This window comes from Chiloscyllium plagiosum, chromosome 36 (assembly GCF_004010195.1).
Source record: "Chiloscyllium plagiosum isolate BGI_BamShark_2017 chromosome 36, ASM401019v2, whole genome shotgun sequence".
Classification (NCBI taxonomy): domain Eukaryota; kingdom Metazoa; phylum Chordata; class Chondrichthyes; order Orectolobiformes; family Hemiscylliidae; genus Chiloscyllium; species Chiloscyllium plagiosum.
In genome coordinates, this window is record NC_057745.1 from 20,511,204 (window position 1) to 20,529,065 (window position 17,862).

At 39.9% G+C, this 17,862-nt stretch overlaps 1 protein-coding gene across 7 annotated transcripts in view; it reads left to right on the plus strand.

The window, feature by feature from the left end:
* rab27a (RAB27A, member RAS oncogene family) overlaps positions 1–14,611 on the plus strand; it is a 131,126-nt gene extending 116,515 nt beyond the window's left edge. For all 7 annotated transcript variants that reach the window (XM_043677507.1, XM_043677508.1, XM_043677504.1 and 4 more), the window contains 3 exons: positions 284–387; positions 2,881–3,004; positions 13,266–14,611. In XM_043677507.1, coding sequence (XP_043533442.1) covers positions 284–387; positions 2,881–3,004; positions 13,266–13,467 — 430 coding nt within the window. In that variant the 3' untranslated portion in view covers positions 13,468–14,611. The remainder of the gene's footprint in view (positions 1–283; positions 388–2,880; positions 3,005–13,265) is intronic.
* Positions 14,612–17,862: the final 3,251 nt, after the last annotated feature.

A 17,862-nucleotide genomic window follows, 5' to 3' on the forward strand; every position in this document is an offset into this window, starting at 1 on the left:
AACTGGCAAGTGGGACAAGATTGGTTTGGGATACTGGTCAGCATGGATGAGTTGGACTGAAGGGTCTGTTTCCGTGCTGCACATCTCTATGACTGTATGATGGAAGTTCCTCTCAAGTGCTTTTACTTTTCCTGTTGTGAAAAATAAAATTTTGACAAGTACAAACAAAGCTTTTTCTCATTTATCAACAATAGTTGGTTATATAAAAGTTTTTTTTTCTATTTTGAGGTCCAGTGAGGTTGAATTATAATCGATTTTCTTTTTTATCCCCTTCATATTTCAGGTTCCGCAGCTTAACAACTGCCTTCTTTAGAGATGCAATGGGCTTTCTTTTGATATTTGACTTGACAAATGAGCAAAGCTTCCTCAATGTCAGAAACTGGATAAGTAAGTTCAGCTGCAAGTGTCAACTATTTCTGCTGCTTCAGCTCAAATATTATTTTATCTTCTTTGTTTTGACATGGCTGATTGAATCTCAGAATGTGACTGCGCACTGATGCAGAGCTGATGATCCAGCTGGGAGAGCTTGACCTTGGTGGCTCAGTGGTTAGCACTACTGCCTCACAGCGCCAGGGACCTGGGTTCAATTCCACACTTGGGTGACTGTCTGTGTGGAGTTTGCACATTCTTCCCGTTTATGCGTGGATTTCCTTCGGGGACTCCAATTTCCTCCTACAGTCCAAAGGTGTGGAGGTTAGTGGATTGGCCAAGGAAAATGCAGGGTTATGGGGACTGGGTGGGATGTTGTTTGGAGCGTCAGTGTGAACTCAATGGGCTAAATGACCTGCTTCTACACAGAAGGGATTCTATGACTCCTACTTGCATGAGATCAGCTAGATTAACAATGGCATGATCAAGACCACTCCTCCTGCTAACTGTAAGAGAATGCGGACTTCAAATTGAGATATTGCCATGTTCTTAAGTAGATGGGAGGGAAGAGAGGAATCTCCTGCATTCTTACAGAGATCTCCAGTTTCATTTGTATTTTCCAAGATTGGCATGTATAGGGTCAATAGTCAAGGTCTTTTTCCCAAGGTGGGGGAGTCCAGACGTAGAGGGCATAGGTTTAAAGTGAGAGGGGTCAGATTTAAAAAGGACCTGAGGGGCTTTTTGTTTTGACACAGAGGGTTTTGCTTGGATGGAACGAGGAAGTGGTGAAGGCTGGTACAATTAGAACATTTAAAAGGCAACTGGATGGGTATATGAATAGGAAGGGTTTCGAGGGATATATGTCAAGTGCTGGCAAATGGGACTAGCTCAGATTGGGATGTCTGATCAGTGCAGATGATTTAGACTGAAGGGTCTGTTTCCATTCTGTATGACGCTGGCTCTGTGACTCAATCAGCTGTTATATTTTCAGCAAAGAATCACACATTTTTAAGGTGAGAAGAGAGAGACTTTAAAAAAAGACATGAGAAGCATTTTTTTACACAGAGAGTGGTTAGCGTAAGGGATAAATGGCCAGAGGAAGTGGTGGATGTGGGTACAGTTACAATGTTTAAAAGACATTTAAATAAGTACATGAATAGGAAAGGTTTGGACAAATATGGGCTGGGCCAGGAAGATGGCACTAGTTTAGTTTGGGATTATGTTCAACATGGATTCGTTGTACTGAAGGGTCTATTTCTATGCTTGTTGACTCTATGATTCTATGAATCAACGTTTCAGGACTTGGTGAACTTTATTTATAACAGAAACCCTGATCAGTTTATCAGTCCGTCGGCATATTTTATATATTGCCTCAGCTTCAGCTATTTTTGAGAGGAGGAACTGTCCTATGCAGCGAGAGCAGGCAAATAATATAATAGAATTCAGTGTGGAAACAGGCCATTCAGCCCATCATCTCCATACCAACCCTCTGAAGATCATCCTACCCAGACACACCCCTCCATCCTTGCATTTCCCCCATGGCCAATTCACCTAACCTGCACATCTATAGACTGTGGGATGAAACCCACACAGACACAGGGAGAACGTACAAACTGCACACAAACAGTCACCCAGGACTGGAATTGAACCCAGGTCTCTGGTGCTCTGAGGCAGCAGTTCTGACAATTGAGCCACCATGCCACACCAGGTTGAGTTTGGAACAAGGACACATAATTTTAAAATAAGAGGGATGCCACTTGGATCCAAGATGAGGTGAATTTGTTTTCCTCAGAATTTTGAACCTATGGAATTCTCTACCAGAGAGGACTGTGGAGGCTCAGTCTTTGAGCATTTTTAAGGTAGAGACTAATTACCAATAGTGTATACAGGGTTATGGGGATGAGTTGAGTAAAAGGCATTGAAGTGTTCGATCAGCCATGATTGTACTGAGTGGTGGGGCAGGCTCTATGGACTGAATGGCTGCTCCTGTTGCTATGTGTTAATGATTTAGCCTTTTGTTTCTGACTGGTGAACAGTCTTTTAATGAGAAGGGCATCTTGACGACAAGCTACAGAATCCCAGAAGCCTCAGGGCTCAGCCTCAGCTCTTCTCCTTCAGTGATCTGGAACCTACTGAGATTTCACAATCTTCACAAGTTTTACAATCTAACATTTGAAGATTTAGTGAAAGTCAGGAGTAAACTATTGTGTGGCTTGTTTTTTTAAAAGTAAAATTGATCTCTGGTTCAGGTGTATTTTTTTTAGAAATGAAATCAACTTTCAGCATTGTAGTACCTTATCTCAGCATAATCCTCTCCTGGGCGTTTCTGGGTCATTAGAGGAGATTTGCTGCTGGTATTATCTCCAATCTCGTGTTCCTTGTTCTGGTCAATGCCTCACTTGCAATAGCTATTCTTGAGGGATTGTGATGTTTCATATTTTAACAGTGTTATCTTTTCATAAAAAATAGTTGTGTGTGTTTTTCTCTCTTTTGATAAATGTTTCACTCCAGGCCAACTCCAGATGCATGCGTACTGTGAAAATCCAGACATTGTATTATGCGGCAATAAATGTGATTTAGAGGATCAGAGAGCTGTAAAGGAAGAAGCAGCCAAGGCGTTGGCAGAGAAATATGGGTAAGTGTTCTCCTCCCAAGCAGTAAAATGTTTGACATTTATCTAATGGAAAGATGTTATGTTCATGAGTAAATTTTATTGAGTCAAATGTGGCTGCAAATATCCCATAGGATTATCTCGAACAGTGTGTTCTGAAAGGCCACTGTGGTCATATTTGCAAGTCAAATAGCCAAGCACAGCAATGTCATACATGTCATAGGTATGGCAGTTACATAAACATTTTTTTTCCTGATTGTGCCAGCCAGTCACATTTAAATGTCTGAAAGGATTGTCCACTTTCTTGTTAATTGCTTTGAAGAAATTATTTTTAAAAGTGGAAGAGGAGAACTTGTTGCGAAATGGTGAGTTTTTTGGGTGGTTCAGAAATGTACAGGTCAAATTATATTGCGAGGCTGGCTGTTCTGGAACTCACCCTGGGTTTTTCTCAGTTCTTGATCGCACAAGTTGGTTTATGTTTCTGTCCACAAGTCCATTGAAGTTGGAGCAACCATTACTCAAACCAATTTTATTTAAGAGCACATATTGAAATAATTTCACAGAGGCTAATAACCTGTCACCAAGTCACTCTTTATTTACACATGGAGGATCCTTGACACTGACCCAGCTCCCTCAGAGCCAGCTCTCTGTGAAATAACCTCTGACACTCCCGTTTATAATCTGTCAGCCATCGTTCCTTGATTGGACCAGGTTAACAGCTCCAATCAGGGAACTCATATTCTATGAGGTCTACCTAGCTGACCTTGTTACAAACACTGCCCATTTGAAGTGTTGCAGCTTGTAATGATGCTAAGTGGTTGGTATTCAACTTGCATCATTCAATACTAAAGTCCTTTCGAGACAGGAAAAAAGTGATTTTTAAAAAGGAAAGGTATCAACCTAAAATGGCTCCATGATTATGTGACCACAGATGCAGGCAAGCTTTGTGAAACCAGTGAAAGATATATAAAACTTGTCTGCACTGAGATTACCTTTTCAAAGGCATTGAAACAAATTATGTCAGCATCAAGAAGTTTCTTCTAATTCTTTCTGTTTTATTAGGAGGTAGTAAATTTTTTTTGCAGTTGGCTCCTTCATTTTGGTCAGGTTCACTGTGTTTTAATTGAAGTATGATAGCTGTGTGCTGAAAAGAAATAAAATAAATTGGAGTAACTGATTGGGAGAGTGTTAATAGAGGAGAGCTGATTTTCCGCTTTCCTTATTGTTCATAACACTGTTGCTACTGCTGAGTGATTCATTATCATTGAAAAGCAGGGTGCTAACCATTCACTCATGTTATACCTCAACAACCCGAGCTGTGACCTTTTTGGTGATAAAGTCAGCTATCGGATATTTTTCCAGTGCTCCAATTCCTATCGAATAGATAAGGATATTGATCAGATGTATCATTTTTTAAGTTTGTTATTGGAGTGGAATGTAAACGTGGAATAGAATGTATTGTACATTTTATGAATAATACATGGCTTGCTAGTTTTATAGTGAAAGAACAGATAACCTGTGCTGCTGACTAATCAGTGCCTGCTCCTCAGGCTTTTCTGTTGAGATTTATTCAGTGTTTCTTGCCTGTGTGGGCTGGAAGTAAAGCATAGTGTAATTTGTATTTGAAAGGAAGGTGATCTACGTGCTGAGCTTGTATTGAATGAATGATTTTTTAAACAGAATACCTGAAATGTTACTGCGGTGCGAATATTGTAGTATTTGACTTTGGCAAACTAGTCTTTGCAATCCTGCTCTCACTGAGGAAATGGCTTTTTACTGGCCTTTTGGGAATGGTAGAGTAGAATTGAATGCCTTTTACATTTGGTATTAATATCTCTTTCTCAACATTGGGTGGAATTGCTGTTTATTCCACAATTTGTTGGAGGTTTTCAGTCATTACTATAATTCTACAAGAGTCGAGAGTATGGTGCTGGAAACACACAGCAGGTCAGGATTCCTGATGAAGGGCTTATGCCTAAAACGTCGATTCTCCTGCTCGTCGGATGCTGCCTGACCTGCTGTGCTTTTCCAGCACCACACTCGCGACTCTGATCTCCAGCAACTGCAGTCCTCACTTTCTTCTATAATTCTACAACAATGCTCTGTGCTCAGTAAAGTCTATGATCACTATGATGTAAAGTAGGAATGTTTTCATGTGCACGTACTGTGTTCTGTTTTCTCTGTTCCTATTTCTAAATTGGCCCGACACTGACATGGGGGAGAGGAATGATTGTATTGACTGAAGGATATCATGTTGGTTCTCTCTTTTAGCAATTCTCCAATAAATAATACAATTTGTGAAAGGAATACGGGCAGCATGGGAAATGGTGAGTGTGGGGTTTGGGTGTTTTGAGTCATTGGGATAGTATGCTGTTGTGCAGTAGGTTTGAGAGGTGGACTTACACCAGTCCAGACTTGGGAGATATTGTGAAGAGACCCAGTACTTTCTTGCAACCAGGAGTCCAAAGTTGCTTAAAGTTCACTTTGGTCTATCAGCAATTGTTATTGGATGTGGGGTGGAGATTTAAGATCTCTCACTGGAGAGGGTGGGGAATAGAGCATCCCTCTTGTCAGGACTCGAACATTATGTAACTGCCCATTCTAATGTGGATTTTTAATGGAAAAACCTGAGGACTGTACAATGTTGTATTTCTGAACAATGCCTGGATGAAGGACCGGTGATGTAAATGTTGGTTAGTTGACAGGAGTGAGTCTCATTGGTTGATTCCAATTTGGACATGATTTTGAAATTCTTGTCATCAATCTCTGTTTGAAAATTCCACCAATGGTGCACTGTAAAAGTTCCCTTGGTATTTGGTGTTTTTAAAGAAATCCATGCTCACTAATAGTGGAAATCCGAACTATTGTAAAAATGGTTTCACATTCCTTGCCACTTATCAGCCTAAATTTGAATGTCATCCAGGTCTTACTGATGGCAGTGTACACTGCTTCAGTACCTGAGGAGTTGCAAATGATGCTGAACATAGTGTGATCATCAGTGAATATCTTTTCACCTATGATGGAGGAAAGGTCATTGAAGCAGCTCAATTTGATTGGCAAAGGGCACAACTCTGCAGAACTCTTGCAGTGATGTCCTGCAGCTAAGAAAATTGGCCTCCAACAGCCACAGTCATCTCCCTTTGTACTAGATATGATCCTAACCAGTGTAATTTCCTTTTCCCCTATGGTTAATATTGACTTCAATTTTGCTTCTTGGTGCCACATGCTGATGTCAAGGGCAGTCCCGATCAGTTTTTCTCTCAAATTCAACTCTTTTCTCCATGATTGGACCAAAATGATAATGAAACCTAGAGGCATTTCGCTCTGGCGGATTCAACAGGATGTTGAACACAGGACAAGGTTTGAGAACTTTTACTAATGAGACGCATTTCAGTAATATTTGATGTTATGAAATTTACTTTATTTCAATTTGCACCCCAAATTTGAAAATATGAACAATATACATTTGGGAGCACTTTAAACCTCAACAGAATTAATAGTTGCTGGAAAGAAAAGGAAAGAATATATTAATAAATGCTTGATGATTAGAATTGTGAAAATAGACTTACGATGCTTAAAACTCACTTAATTGGAATTAATAATTTGCTGTTCTCTGTCTGAACTGAGACTTTGATTTATAAAGTCCATGTGCAACACTTTGCTACAAACCTGAACTGATAACAAAAGGAGAATAGCTGAGGGCAAAGAGTCTCATGTCTTCTTTATTGAGGAGTAATTATAGAATATTTGTAAAGTCCTTGTTCAGCTTTGAACTTTTAATAGCTTTGGTTGTGTACATTAAAAAAACTGTAAATGGCATAGGAAAGCATAATTCATAAAATATTAGCACAATGCTGTTCGCATTTCTAAGGCTTTAATATGTGTGCATATCTGCTAGTCTCCTTTGACAGCACCGTCCAAACCCACAACCACCACCATCTGGGAAGTCAAGGGCAGTAGATACATGGGAAAACTACCACCTGCTAACTTCCCCCACTTTCCCACCCCAAGAAGCCACTCACCATCCTGACTTGGAAATAGATTGCTGCTCCTTCAGTGTCATTGGGTCAAAATCCTGGAATTCCTTCCCTAACAGCATTGTGGGTCTATCCATAACATGTGCCCTGCAGCGGTTCAGGAAGACAGCTCTCCACTAGCTTCCTGAGGGCAACTATGGATGGGCAATAAATGCTGGGCCAGCCAGCAATGCCTATGTCCCATGAGTGAATTTAAAAAAAAGATGTTTTTATGATTTTATGATTTTATTGAATCCAATTTATCCCCAACTTGGGGTTGGGGATATGTTCTTCAGCTCATGAGGGGATTTTCCTGAACGTGTACAGTGTTAACAAGAAGATAATTCATTAATACCTTTTAAAAAAAAATTAATCTGTAATTTACATTTTGCTTGTTTCATGTGTACAAGCAAATTATTAAAGTTTAAATTTGTAGAAGAACTTTGTAAACTTGAAAGAAAAACCTGTATTTCATTTTCATGACACTTCCATTTTATTGGATTGACATAAAGGCCCACGACTGAGGAAGCTGAAAGAGAATTGATAGTGAAACTGTAACTGTTAAATAATTTTTTTTGGAGATTTGAAGTGATTAAACATGACAATTTACTGCAAAGTGAATTTACTGTATTATGATTAAACTGTTTGCAATTGCAAAAATTGGTGCCTCCTCTAAATGGATTAGACATGATTGGATTAGTGTTTTACAAAAAAAGAACACCAGATCAGAATTGGCATGCCTTGAATATGACTGCTGACTAAATGTTTTGCCTGTCCTATTGTATTCCCAACATTTCTATATGTTCTAATGAAGAAAGGTTACCAATAGTTATGAGGAAGTGGAGAATAAATTCTTTTTTTCTTTTTGCATTCCCCATTGTATAGAATCTGGACAAGTTTGTAAAAGGCAAACCAGTTACAAATGAGACCACTTTCATGATTTTTGTACCAGCCTCTTAAAGGTTCATGGCAAATGACTACAATTATCTAGAGAAAGGAGAACAACACGTTTTGCTGTGGAAGCCATTCTCCGATTATGTTGGCCTCAGAACTTCCTGTCTAGCAGGTGGACAGGTCTTCTAGCCAAATATTGAAATATTTTCCTTCATTGAATTTCAGTTACTGCTCATCCCCACATTTGATTGTGAGAGTTGACCAGGCATGCCATCAATGTGGAGAAACTGGAAAACATGTTAATATTCTGGGCAGTTTGTAAGTGCAAAGATTCTAGTACAGATAAAGTATGTAATCATTCAGGATGTAAAATAAGAGGCCCAGGTTTCAAGCTAGCTATGATCAACAATAATGTTTTGATTAATCCAATTACATTTTTAACTTCAATAGTTGCTTCAACTGCATGCAGAGAACCAATTTTATAAACTTGTTCTGTGCAGAGCAAGGTGCTGCAGCTTGTCATCATTAGATGTGTGTGCGTAGACACAAAAATATATGTATGTATGAATTATGTGTCTCTGTGTGTGTGTATGTAAACTGGTAACTTTGAAAAGGAGTCCTTCCTCAGTCCAAGTGGCTACCTCATCCCACCCGTCCTCTAATTGGAAGGGGAGCTTTGTTCTGGGCTTTTAATTGGTTTTCTATGATTAAGGGTAACTGAAAGGCAGTGAGGTTCTGTTGATAATGTCATGTTGCTACACCAGTTGATGATATGGAGTCAATGAGAGATTTCTTTCTAAATAAATTCTGACCAGTGACTGCAGAGGATTTGAAAATCCCTTTGCTGAAGAAGATATATGTATCAGAGATGAGATTTGAACGTTTAGCCCATCAAACGTTTTCCTCAAATCCACTAACTCCCATTCCATAGCATCAAACTGCATTTTAAATATTTTATATACTTTATCTCTGCTATCCTGTACTTTATTTCAACTATTTATCACCTGAGTATTGAGCAGCAATTACAGTGCTGCAAGCTTTAGCTAAATCTATTTGACACTTCCATTCCACAATGGAAACTTGATGGAGGATTCCATTTGTCTCAAACAGAAAGACAGCACGTGAGCAATTAATCCAGTGGCTGTTCTCTGGACTGGCTCCAAGATTCCATCCTCTTTCGTTGTCCAGCTCTGGTCTGACAGAAATGATTAATGCCCTGACTAGAGCATTTCTTCAAATGAGCAAGGTATCCTTTGACTTCCCACTCTGGTTTGGGGTATGGAATTCTGTCTCGTTTGCTTTTTAACTGGCTTTGCCATGTTGCCCATAATGAAATGGCAATTGCAAAGACGAAACCCCAGTGCAAAACTGGTTGCTGATTTTTAATGGGAGTGAGCAACTGACCGACAAACAAATGTTGTTACTATCGGAAAAGTGGAAGGAAGAACAACCACAGAGTTTGAAGCCTCAACTTCCCATGAATGGGGTATGTGCGGAATACTTCAATGTGTCTTTGCTTCCAATAATTGCCGAGGCGAAAGGAGCATCCGCAGAATTTAATGAATTGCGCTGAATCACTGTCCAGGAGCTGAGGATGATATGAATCAAGAATTGGAAGAGGAAATGGAAAGGGGATGGGAATGAATTGAACCATCATGGAAGATCTGGATTAAAGTACATCACACTCATCTAAATGATGTTACTTGTTCAGGAGAGAGAAATTCTGTTCAATTCCAGCAATTACAGCAGCTGGCATAGCTCTCAGGAGAAATAAGCAAGGACTGAATTGAAATGCGCCATACTATTCAGGCGTATTATGTATGGTTTGTCTAAAACTATATTGCCAGAGCTGCAGTATCTATAATGAGGTGTGATCTTGTACAACTCTTGTTTCTGAAATTCCAGTTCTCAAAGGAGCCTTTACTTTTGCATTGCCCTTTTTATTAAAAAAGGAACATTAAATATTTGGTTATTGCCTCGAGGTTAAGGAATGGGGCACTTAAAGCTGCTGCAATTCTGGGGAATAAATCAGATTTGTCACTGAATCAGTTCAAGAGTTCTGACCTGTTTGAAAAGCTGCTGCAGTGACATGTGAATTTCCTTTAAATGAGACTACAGGATGATATTGTGCAATATTTTATCATCCCTAATTGAATGTCACACGTAACTCTGTAGTTGAATGTTGCCATTTGTTTTTAAGGTTCATTGTCTTTTTATTGCTAGTTTGAGATTATACTTTATCCATCAATATAGTGTATTAATCAAATATAAGCATGAATGTGTGAGTGTTTGCTTGCTGAGAAGGCTGTATAGCTCAATACTGAGCATTACTGGACTAACTATGGCAAGAAGCCTCTGATCAATCCAAGAAAGTGTACAATTTAGAGTAGATTAGATTACTTTACTTAGATTTGATTACTTACTTACAGTGTGGAAATAGGCCTTTCGGCCCAACAAGTCCATACCGACCCGCCGAAGCGCAACCCACCCAGACCCATTCCCCTACATTTACCCCTTCACCTAACATTATGGGCAATTTAGCATGGCCAATCCACCTAACCTGCACATTTTTGGATTGTGGGAGGAAACCGGAGCACCCGGAGGAAGCCCACACAGTCATAGGGAAAATGTGCAAACTCCACACAGAGAGTCGCCTGAGGCGGGAATTGAACCCAGGTCTCTGGCGCTGTGAGGCAGCAGTGCTAACCACTGTGCCACCGTGCTGCCGGTAGATTTAGAATCACTCAGGCTCTGGAAAATTCAGTCAATTGTCACCGTAATTATTAAAATAGTTCAACTGAGGTATTGTGTAATGCAGAAACAAAGGGTCAATTCCACAAGCAGATGAAGTCTTTCTAAACTGAGGTTTGCACCTTTTATTGCACGCTGTGAATGAAATCCCTTCCAGCTGCGAATCACCCTTCCTAAGAGCAGGAATAGTTCAAGTGCTCCATGAGTCTGTGTTGCTATTCAGGATGATGCTGGCTGATCATCTGCACTTTCCACTTGCTCCCCACATCCCCTTATTCACAAACATCTCTCTCCCAACCTTGGGAAAAAATTTCCACAATGGAGCATGTCCAACCCTTTTAGGCCAACAGATTGTAAAGATTCTGAGTGAAAGTTAATCCAGTTCCAATTTTAATTCCAACAGTTGCTTCAGTTGCATGCGGTGCACCTTTTTTATACCCTCAAAGAGTGAAGAAATCGCTCTTCACCTCCATCTGAATTGATCGACACCTTATTCTGAGTCTGTGCCCCTGTATTCTAGAGCTCCCAGGCAGAGGAAATTAACCTCTGTCTATCCTCTCACAATCTTTAATGTTTTGAGCAGATCATAGAATCCTTACAGTGTGGAAGCAGGCCATTTGGCCCATCGCGTCCACATCGTTCTTCCAAAGAGCATCCTACCTCAGAATCACCCTGCTCTATCCCTGTAAAGCTGCATTTCCCATGGTTCATCCACCTAACCTGCATATCCCTGGACTCTATGGGCAATTTAGCATGGCCATTCCACCTAACCTGCATATTTTTGAACTGTGGGAGAAAACTGGAGCCCCCGTAGGAAGCCAGTGCAGATAATGGCCAACCTCCATACAGTCTGGAATCGAACCCCTAGATCATCTCTTGATTTTCAAAAGAACTCCGGCGAGTATAGAACCAACTTATTCAGCTTCATCCTGCAAGACAATATTCTCCTTCCAGGAACCAATCTATCCTTCACGAGATATGGAAAGCACACAGGATGTGATCTCAAGGAGGAGAAAATGAGGACTTCAGATGCTGGAGATCAGAGTCAAAAAGTGTGGTGCTGGAAAATGGTCAGGCAGCATCTGAGGAACAGGAGAGTCAATGTTTTGAGCTTTAAACTCTTATGAAGGGCTTATGATCGAAATGTCGACTCTCCTTCTGCTTGGATGCTGCCTTACCAGCTGTGCTTTTCTAGCACCACACTTTTTGACTCTAAGTGTGTGACCTCAACAAAGCCCAATTCAACTATAGCGGGATTTCCTTACTTTTGTACACCAGTCCCCTTGCAACACACCATTTGTCTTTCTAATTGTTTGTTGTAACTTGTTGTCAACTTTGCTTCTTGCAGAAGTGCACCCAAGTCTCCCAGAACACTTGGCCTGCTGTGTGATATAATGCATATTGTGTGTCCACCTTAACTTGATGTGCTCATTGAAAGGCAGAGTTTATTCTGAACCATATTCTCAGACTAAAATGAAGATTTATTTTACAAACAAGAGCCTGTAACGTTAGCAGTGACATAGGAATCCAGCCAATGTGTAACCACGTCATTGCTTCACTTGCATAGTACCTAAAGTCAGATAAACTTTTAGTTGAAACTTGGGTGATTATTGAATCCATGACTCTATTCTTTGTAGAATAATCATTGTTGTAGGGTATGTTGTACTCCAGGGCTACACTCCGTTGTGGGGCTGTTGTTTCCTTTGAGGCACAGCTTGATAATCCAATGAATTTTATACCATGTTAGGCAATGGAGGCATCACACACTTAAAAGATGAGAGATAAACTGCAGAGTCCTGACAGGATTAGATGAATGTCTATATTTCCTCATTGACAGTTTTGTATTAGGTGCCAGCATGGACTGGGTTGGGAGACCATTCTTCTGAACATTTTTCACTCCATTTTCTAATTTATTCCTAAAATCTGCAATGCTGGACTTTTTACTTCTCTATTTTCTGAAGAACTATAACAAGTTGTTGTACCTAGGGACCTTTCTACCTATGGTGGTGCGGTAGGTGGCAACTTGTACATTTTTCACTGCACTCCTTTGAGTACGTGACAATAAAGCTAATTCCGATTCTAAATTCCACCTCATCAAGGGATAGACTCATTGTGTAACAGTGTGAATTGTGTACAGGTATTAAAAGAAGGAACCTGTTGAAAAATTAGAAATCTCTAGACTGTTTGGAAATGGTTCTTGGTCCTAGATATTTTTATATGAACCAGTTCAGAAATGATATAATACACCTCTGTAGAAGGTGGGATTTGAACCCAGGCCTTCTGGCACAGATATAGGTGCTTGCCACAAGATCCCTCTTAATTCCTGCTTCTATTCATCATTCATGACGTTATTTTTTGGTTGGCCTTTGACTATCTTGAACTGTTAGTGAGTTTAATGTCATTTGAGATAGTGGTAGCTCATGAAGAAACACATGCTCTGATGCAGTTCAGCAACATTAAACCCAAAAAGGATTTTGTCTGATAGTAATGCTAATAAATTGATGATGTTGGTTTTATTAATATGTCTAAAGGCTTTAGTATTACAATATTTGCTGGCTTACACTCATTATGCGCAGTTTCTGTCTTTTCATTTATATATTGCTGACAACCTACTTTCTTCACAGACTACCCTACTTTGAGACAAGTGCAGCAACAGCATCCAATGTGAATAAAGCAGTGGAAACTCTGCTGGAGCTCATCATGAAGCGCATGGAACGGTGTGTGGACAAATCTTGGATACCTGAAGGGGTTGTAAGGTCCAATGGCCATAGCTCCACTGAGCACCTAAATGCAGCAGACCCAGACAAAAGCAAATGTGCTTGCTAGATTGACCTGTGGTGGAAACCTTTTATTAATAATTAAGCTAAACACTTTTTTTTCTTAAAACCCAATGCATGCCATCCCTTCCCAAAGCTAATATTTTGGTATAATGAGAATAAATGAGCAAATTACTTATTTGTGGACTGTCTAAAAGAAAAATACAAGAGGTTTTTCTGATGCCTTGTGTGAATTAGTGTACTGTTCTGTTTCAACAGGAAGTCAGGGCAGACTGAGTACCAGCAGTAATTTTATTCTGGGCTGGTGCAAGATCTCGCAATTATGATTGACAGCTAAACCATTGCAATTAGTGAGTACCACATGGGTCAAGTAGTGGCAAAAATCAGCAGCCAAAAACTAATCAAACACCCAATGCTGAATTTTATTCCCCCTCCCCCATACAGCTCACGTTTTAAATGGGTCTTCGGGGTACATCATATATTTGTAATCTCTCTTCTTTTTCCTCCCTTTTGTTTAAAATGTTGGGGCTTCTTCTGAAAATACAACCTTCTCACTTGGTGCGGGATTTATTATTTATGGTTTCAGTGCTAATTTCTGGTTCTTATGATTCCATTAAACCATATGTAGACAGACAAATTGTGTATTAGGCTTTTTTTTTCTCCCCTGAAGGATTGTTTAACTTCATTACAGGTATGTGCCTAAACTACTACTGGTGCATTGTCAAATTTTTACACTGGAGTGATGCCAAATTGTTTAAAATCTGCCAAACACTTGATTGAAAGATTAGATTCCAGATGGAGTTTATTTAATAAACTTCTCCTATTTAATGAAAACATATTTACCTTTTTTTTTAAGGAAAAAGAGTAGACTTTTTATTTGCTGAGGTATTTGAGTTGATTTGGTACATGTTGGGTTACTGAAATAAAGGTTAGCAAGCACTTTAGTAAATGAGGAACAGGGGTCTGATTCAGTGTGACAAATCAATGTGTACTGCAGTTCAGAATTTCAGAAATACTAAATTGTTTCCATTGCATTAAAAGATTCTGGAATGTAGATGTAATTAGATTTGATACAAATTATTGTATTTTTCTCGATGTATCTGTTTACAATGCCATTTTAAAGAAACGTCTTGTTCTGAAAATACTGTCAGAATATCCTTTCTAATAAAATAAAATCCCCTCGTGGTTCTGTATTTTGGTTTGTATGTGCTTGAAATGATAGTGTTTGCATAATGAAGTTGAATGTAATGGAATTTAATGGAGAGGAATGAGAATGATTCCTCTTGCTCTCCTGTACTCTGCACCATCGGTATATTGCAATGTTCCCTCGTTGTGAGTGAACTATAACATTCACAAATGTAACCATGTTTCTCCTCTTGTCATTTATTGCCCTTACTCAAATAAAGGACACAGAACAGTACGGCACAGGGACAGCTCCTTTTGCCCACCATGTCTGTGCCAACCACAATGCTATTCTCAACTGATCCTATCTGCCTGCACATGGTCCATATCCTTCCATTCCCTGCCTGCTCATTTATCTGTCTAAGTGCCTCTTAAACATTGTGATTGTATCTGCTTCTACCACCTCCCCTGGATCTTGTACATGATGTATTAACTGATCTGCTGAAGCAGCAACTCATTGACAATCATTTGAATATTTGATCCCCTAATGACTATATTCCCAAATGCACCACATAGAGAACAGTGTTTGACCAGATAATCAGAACAGTAAAGGGCAAGAAAACCGAGGTTAAATTGCTTTAAATTTTATTGTTGGGGAAGAAAAGCAAAACAGCAATTCGGCTTGGTCCTAAGCCCAACCATGTTCAGTTGCTTCCTCAGTGACCTTCCATGGATGAATGTACCTCCAACAATGTTCAAGAAGCTTGACACCAAAGCAAGCCATACATTTAGTCACCCCAGCACTAATGGTCAGTACCAGCAGTGTTTACTGCCTTCAAGCTGCGCTTCAGAAACTTGCTAAAGCTCCTGAGACAGCACCTTCCAACCCCTTTACTATGATCCAGACGGACAGCAACAGATACATTGGAACACCATCATCTGAAATTTCTCTCCAGGCCACTCTTGCCTTGGAAGTATATTGTCTTCACTGTCACTGGATCAAAATCCTGGAATTCCCTCCCTAACAGCATTGTGGGTCAGCCCACAGCAAGTGGACTGCAGTGGTTCAAGAAAGCAGCTCACCACCATCTTTTCCGGGACAATTATGGATAGGCAATAAATTATGGCCCAGCCAGTAGTGCCCACACCTCATGCGTGAATAAAAAGAAAACATTTATATTCTATTAAATTCCTGAAAATGCTAATTATGAAATGTTTCAGTTGACCAGTTATTTTGGAAACTGTTGAAAAATAACTAACACTTTGTTCTGAAACAACCAGTAGCACTATATTTTATCACACTTCCTTTTTGTTCTGTTGGTTAACTTAAAGGATTAGGTAAAAAATGATTCATTGTAGCTCATCAGTGTAATTGACAAATCATGTTGTAATTTGTCTGGTGGTAGGAATTTGGATTCTATTCTAGACACCAGAGCAAGAATAGCAAAAAAGATAATCAATTTAGTATGATAGCTAACAAGGTTTACTGGGTATTAGAAATTGACATTTAACGTTTCCATAGTTGAGGAAAGGCACAATACACAAATTCAATGTGCTGATTCGTTTATCTCGTGGATCCAGGGTCTCGTGGGCTGTTCTCTTAGCTGATTGAATTTGGTCTCTTGGCTCATGATACCCTTCAAGGTGGCATTTGACCAACTTAACTTTAACGTGTACAAATTTCTTTGCAGCTTTAATATTTCAACTCTAGTGAATCCTTTTCCAACCCACAACTTTCCAGTCTACCTTCGACTCCTGAAGTAACACACGACACAGCTGCCAACTAGATGTTCTTCTTGGCCTCCTGTCTCAAGGCAAAGTTTTCTACACTGATTAAATTAGATTCCCTACAGTATGGAAACAGGCCCTTCGACCCAACAAGTCCACACTGACCCTCCGAAGAGTAACCTACCCAGACCCATTCCCCTAGCCTCTATTTACCCCTGACTAATGCACCTAACACTATGGGCAATTTAGCATGGCCAATTCACCTAACCTGCACATCTTTGGATTGCAGGAAGAAACTAGAGCACCCAAAGGAAACCCACACAGACACAGGGTGTATGTGCAAGCTCCACGCAGACAGTCACCCAAGGCAGGAATCAAATCTGGGTCCCTGGCACTGAGGCAGCAGTGCTAACCACTGAGCCACCAAGCCACCCCACTGGATTCACTGATCTCTAATGCTGGATTCTTTTGTCACTTCTCAGCTTGGTGACAAGCTTAGTGACTAAAGTAACACTGTCTTATGGCAACCCCTCAATCCATCACAAACACCTGTTGACTGGTAATCTTCTATGCAAATGCAACTGAGCAAGTGCCTTACTCCTGGTAAGTGCACTGCTGACAAGTGTTATACTCTTAATTCTGTCCAGACACATGTCCCACAGTGTGTGTTCTGTGAAGAATACGAAATCTCGGGTAAGTGCAAAAAGCTCAGTGACGTACCCTTTTTTGTCTCCATTTTAGATTTAGATTTTAGATTTTTATTGTCATGTATGGTGACTTTATCAAGTAGCTCTGTAATAATTAGCTCAATTATAGGTTCCAAAATCAACGCAACTAATGATCTCTAACCCAACATTTGCAACTCTTGAGGAAAAGTGCCCCTTGCTTCCCCTCTTCAATTTAACCCTAATTTAGTATCTCTAACAGGAAGTCCTTGAAATATTAAGCCCTACACTATTCTTCCAGCCAATCAGTTTTGTAGCTTCAGTTTCACTCCTAAATGCTAAATGTGACTTGTATATTTGACAAGAGACCGTGGGATATCTCCTCTGGCTGCTTTGTGAACAATTGACATTGTGTATTTAGCCTTAATTTACTGTTGTTAGATTTATTAGAGCCTAAATGTGTAAACACATCCAAGTTATCTCTCAAGTTCACTCTAGGTGCTCATAATGCTATAGCAGTGCTTGGCACTGAAGGAACATTTGAAGTTGGCATAGAGTCATAGAGATGTACGGCATGAAAACAGACCCTTTGGTCCAACCATGCCGACCAGATATCCTAATCTAATCTAGTCCCACCTGCCAGCACCCGGCCCATATCCCTCCAAAACCTTTCTATTCATATAGCCATCAAAATGCCTTTTAAATGTTGCAATTGTACCAGCCTCCACCACTTCTTCTGGCAGCTTATTCTATATACGCACCACCCTCTGCATGAAAAAGTTGCCTCGTAGGTCCATTTTATATCTTTCCCCTCTCACCCTAAACTGATGCCCTCTAGTTCTGGATTCCCCCACCCCAGGGAAAAGACCTTGTCTATTTACCCTATCCATGCCCCTCATGATTTTATAAACTTCTATAAGGTCACCCCT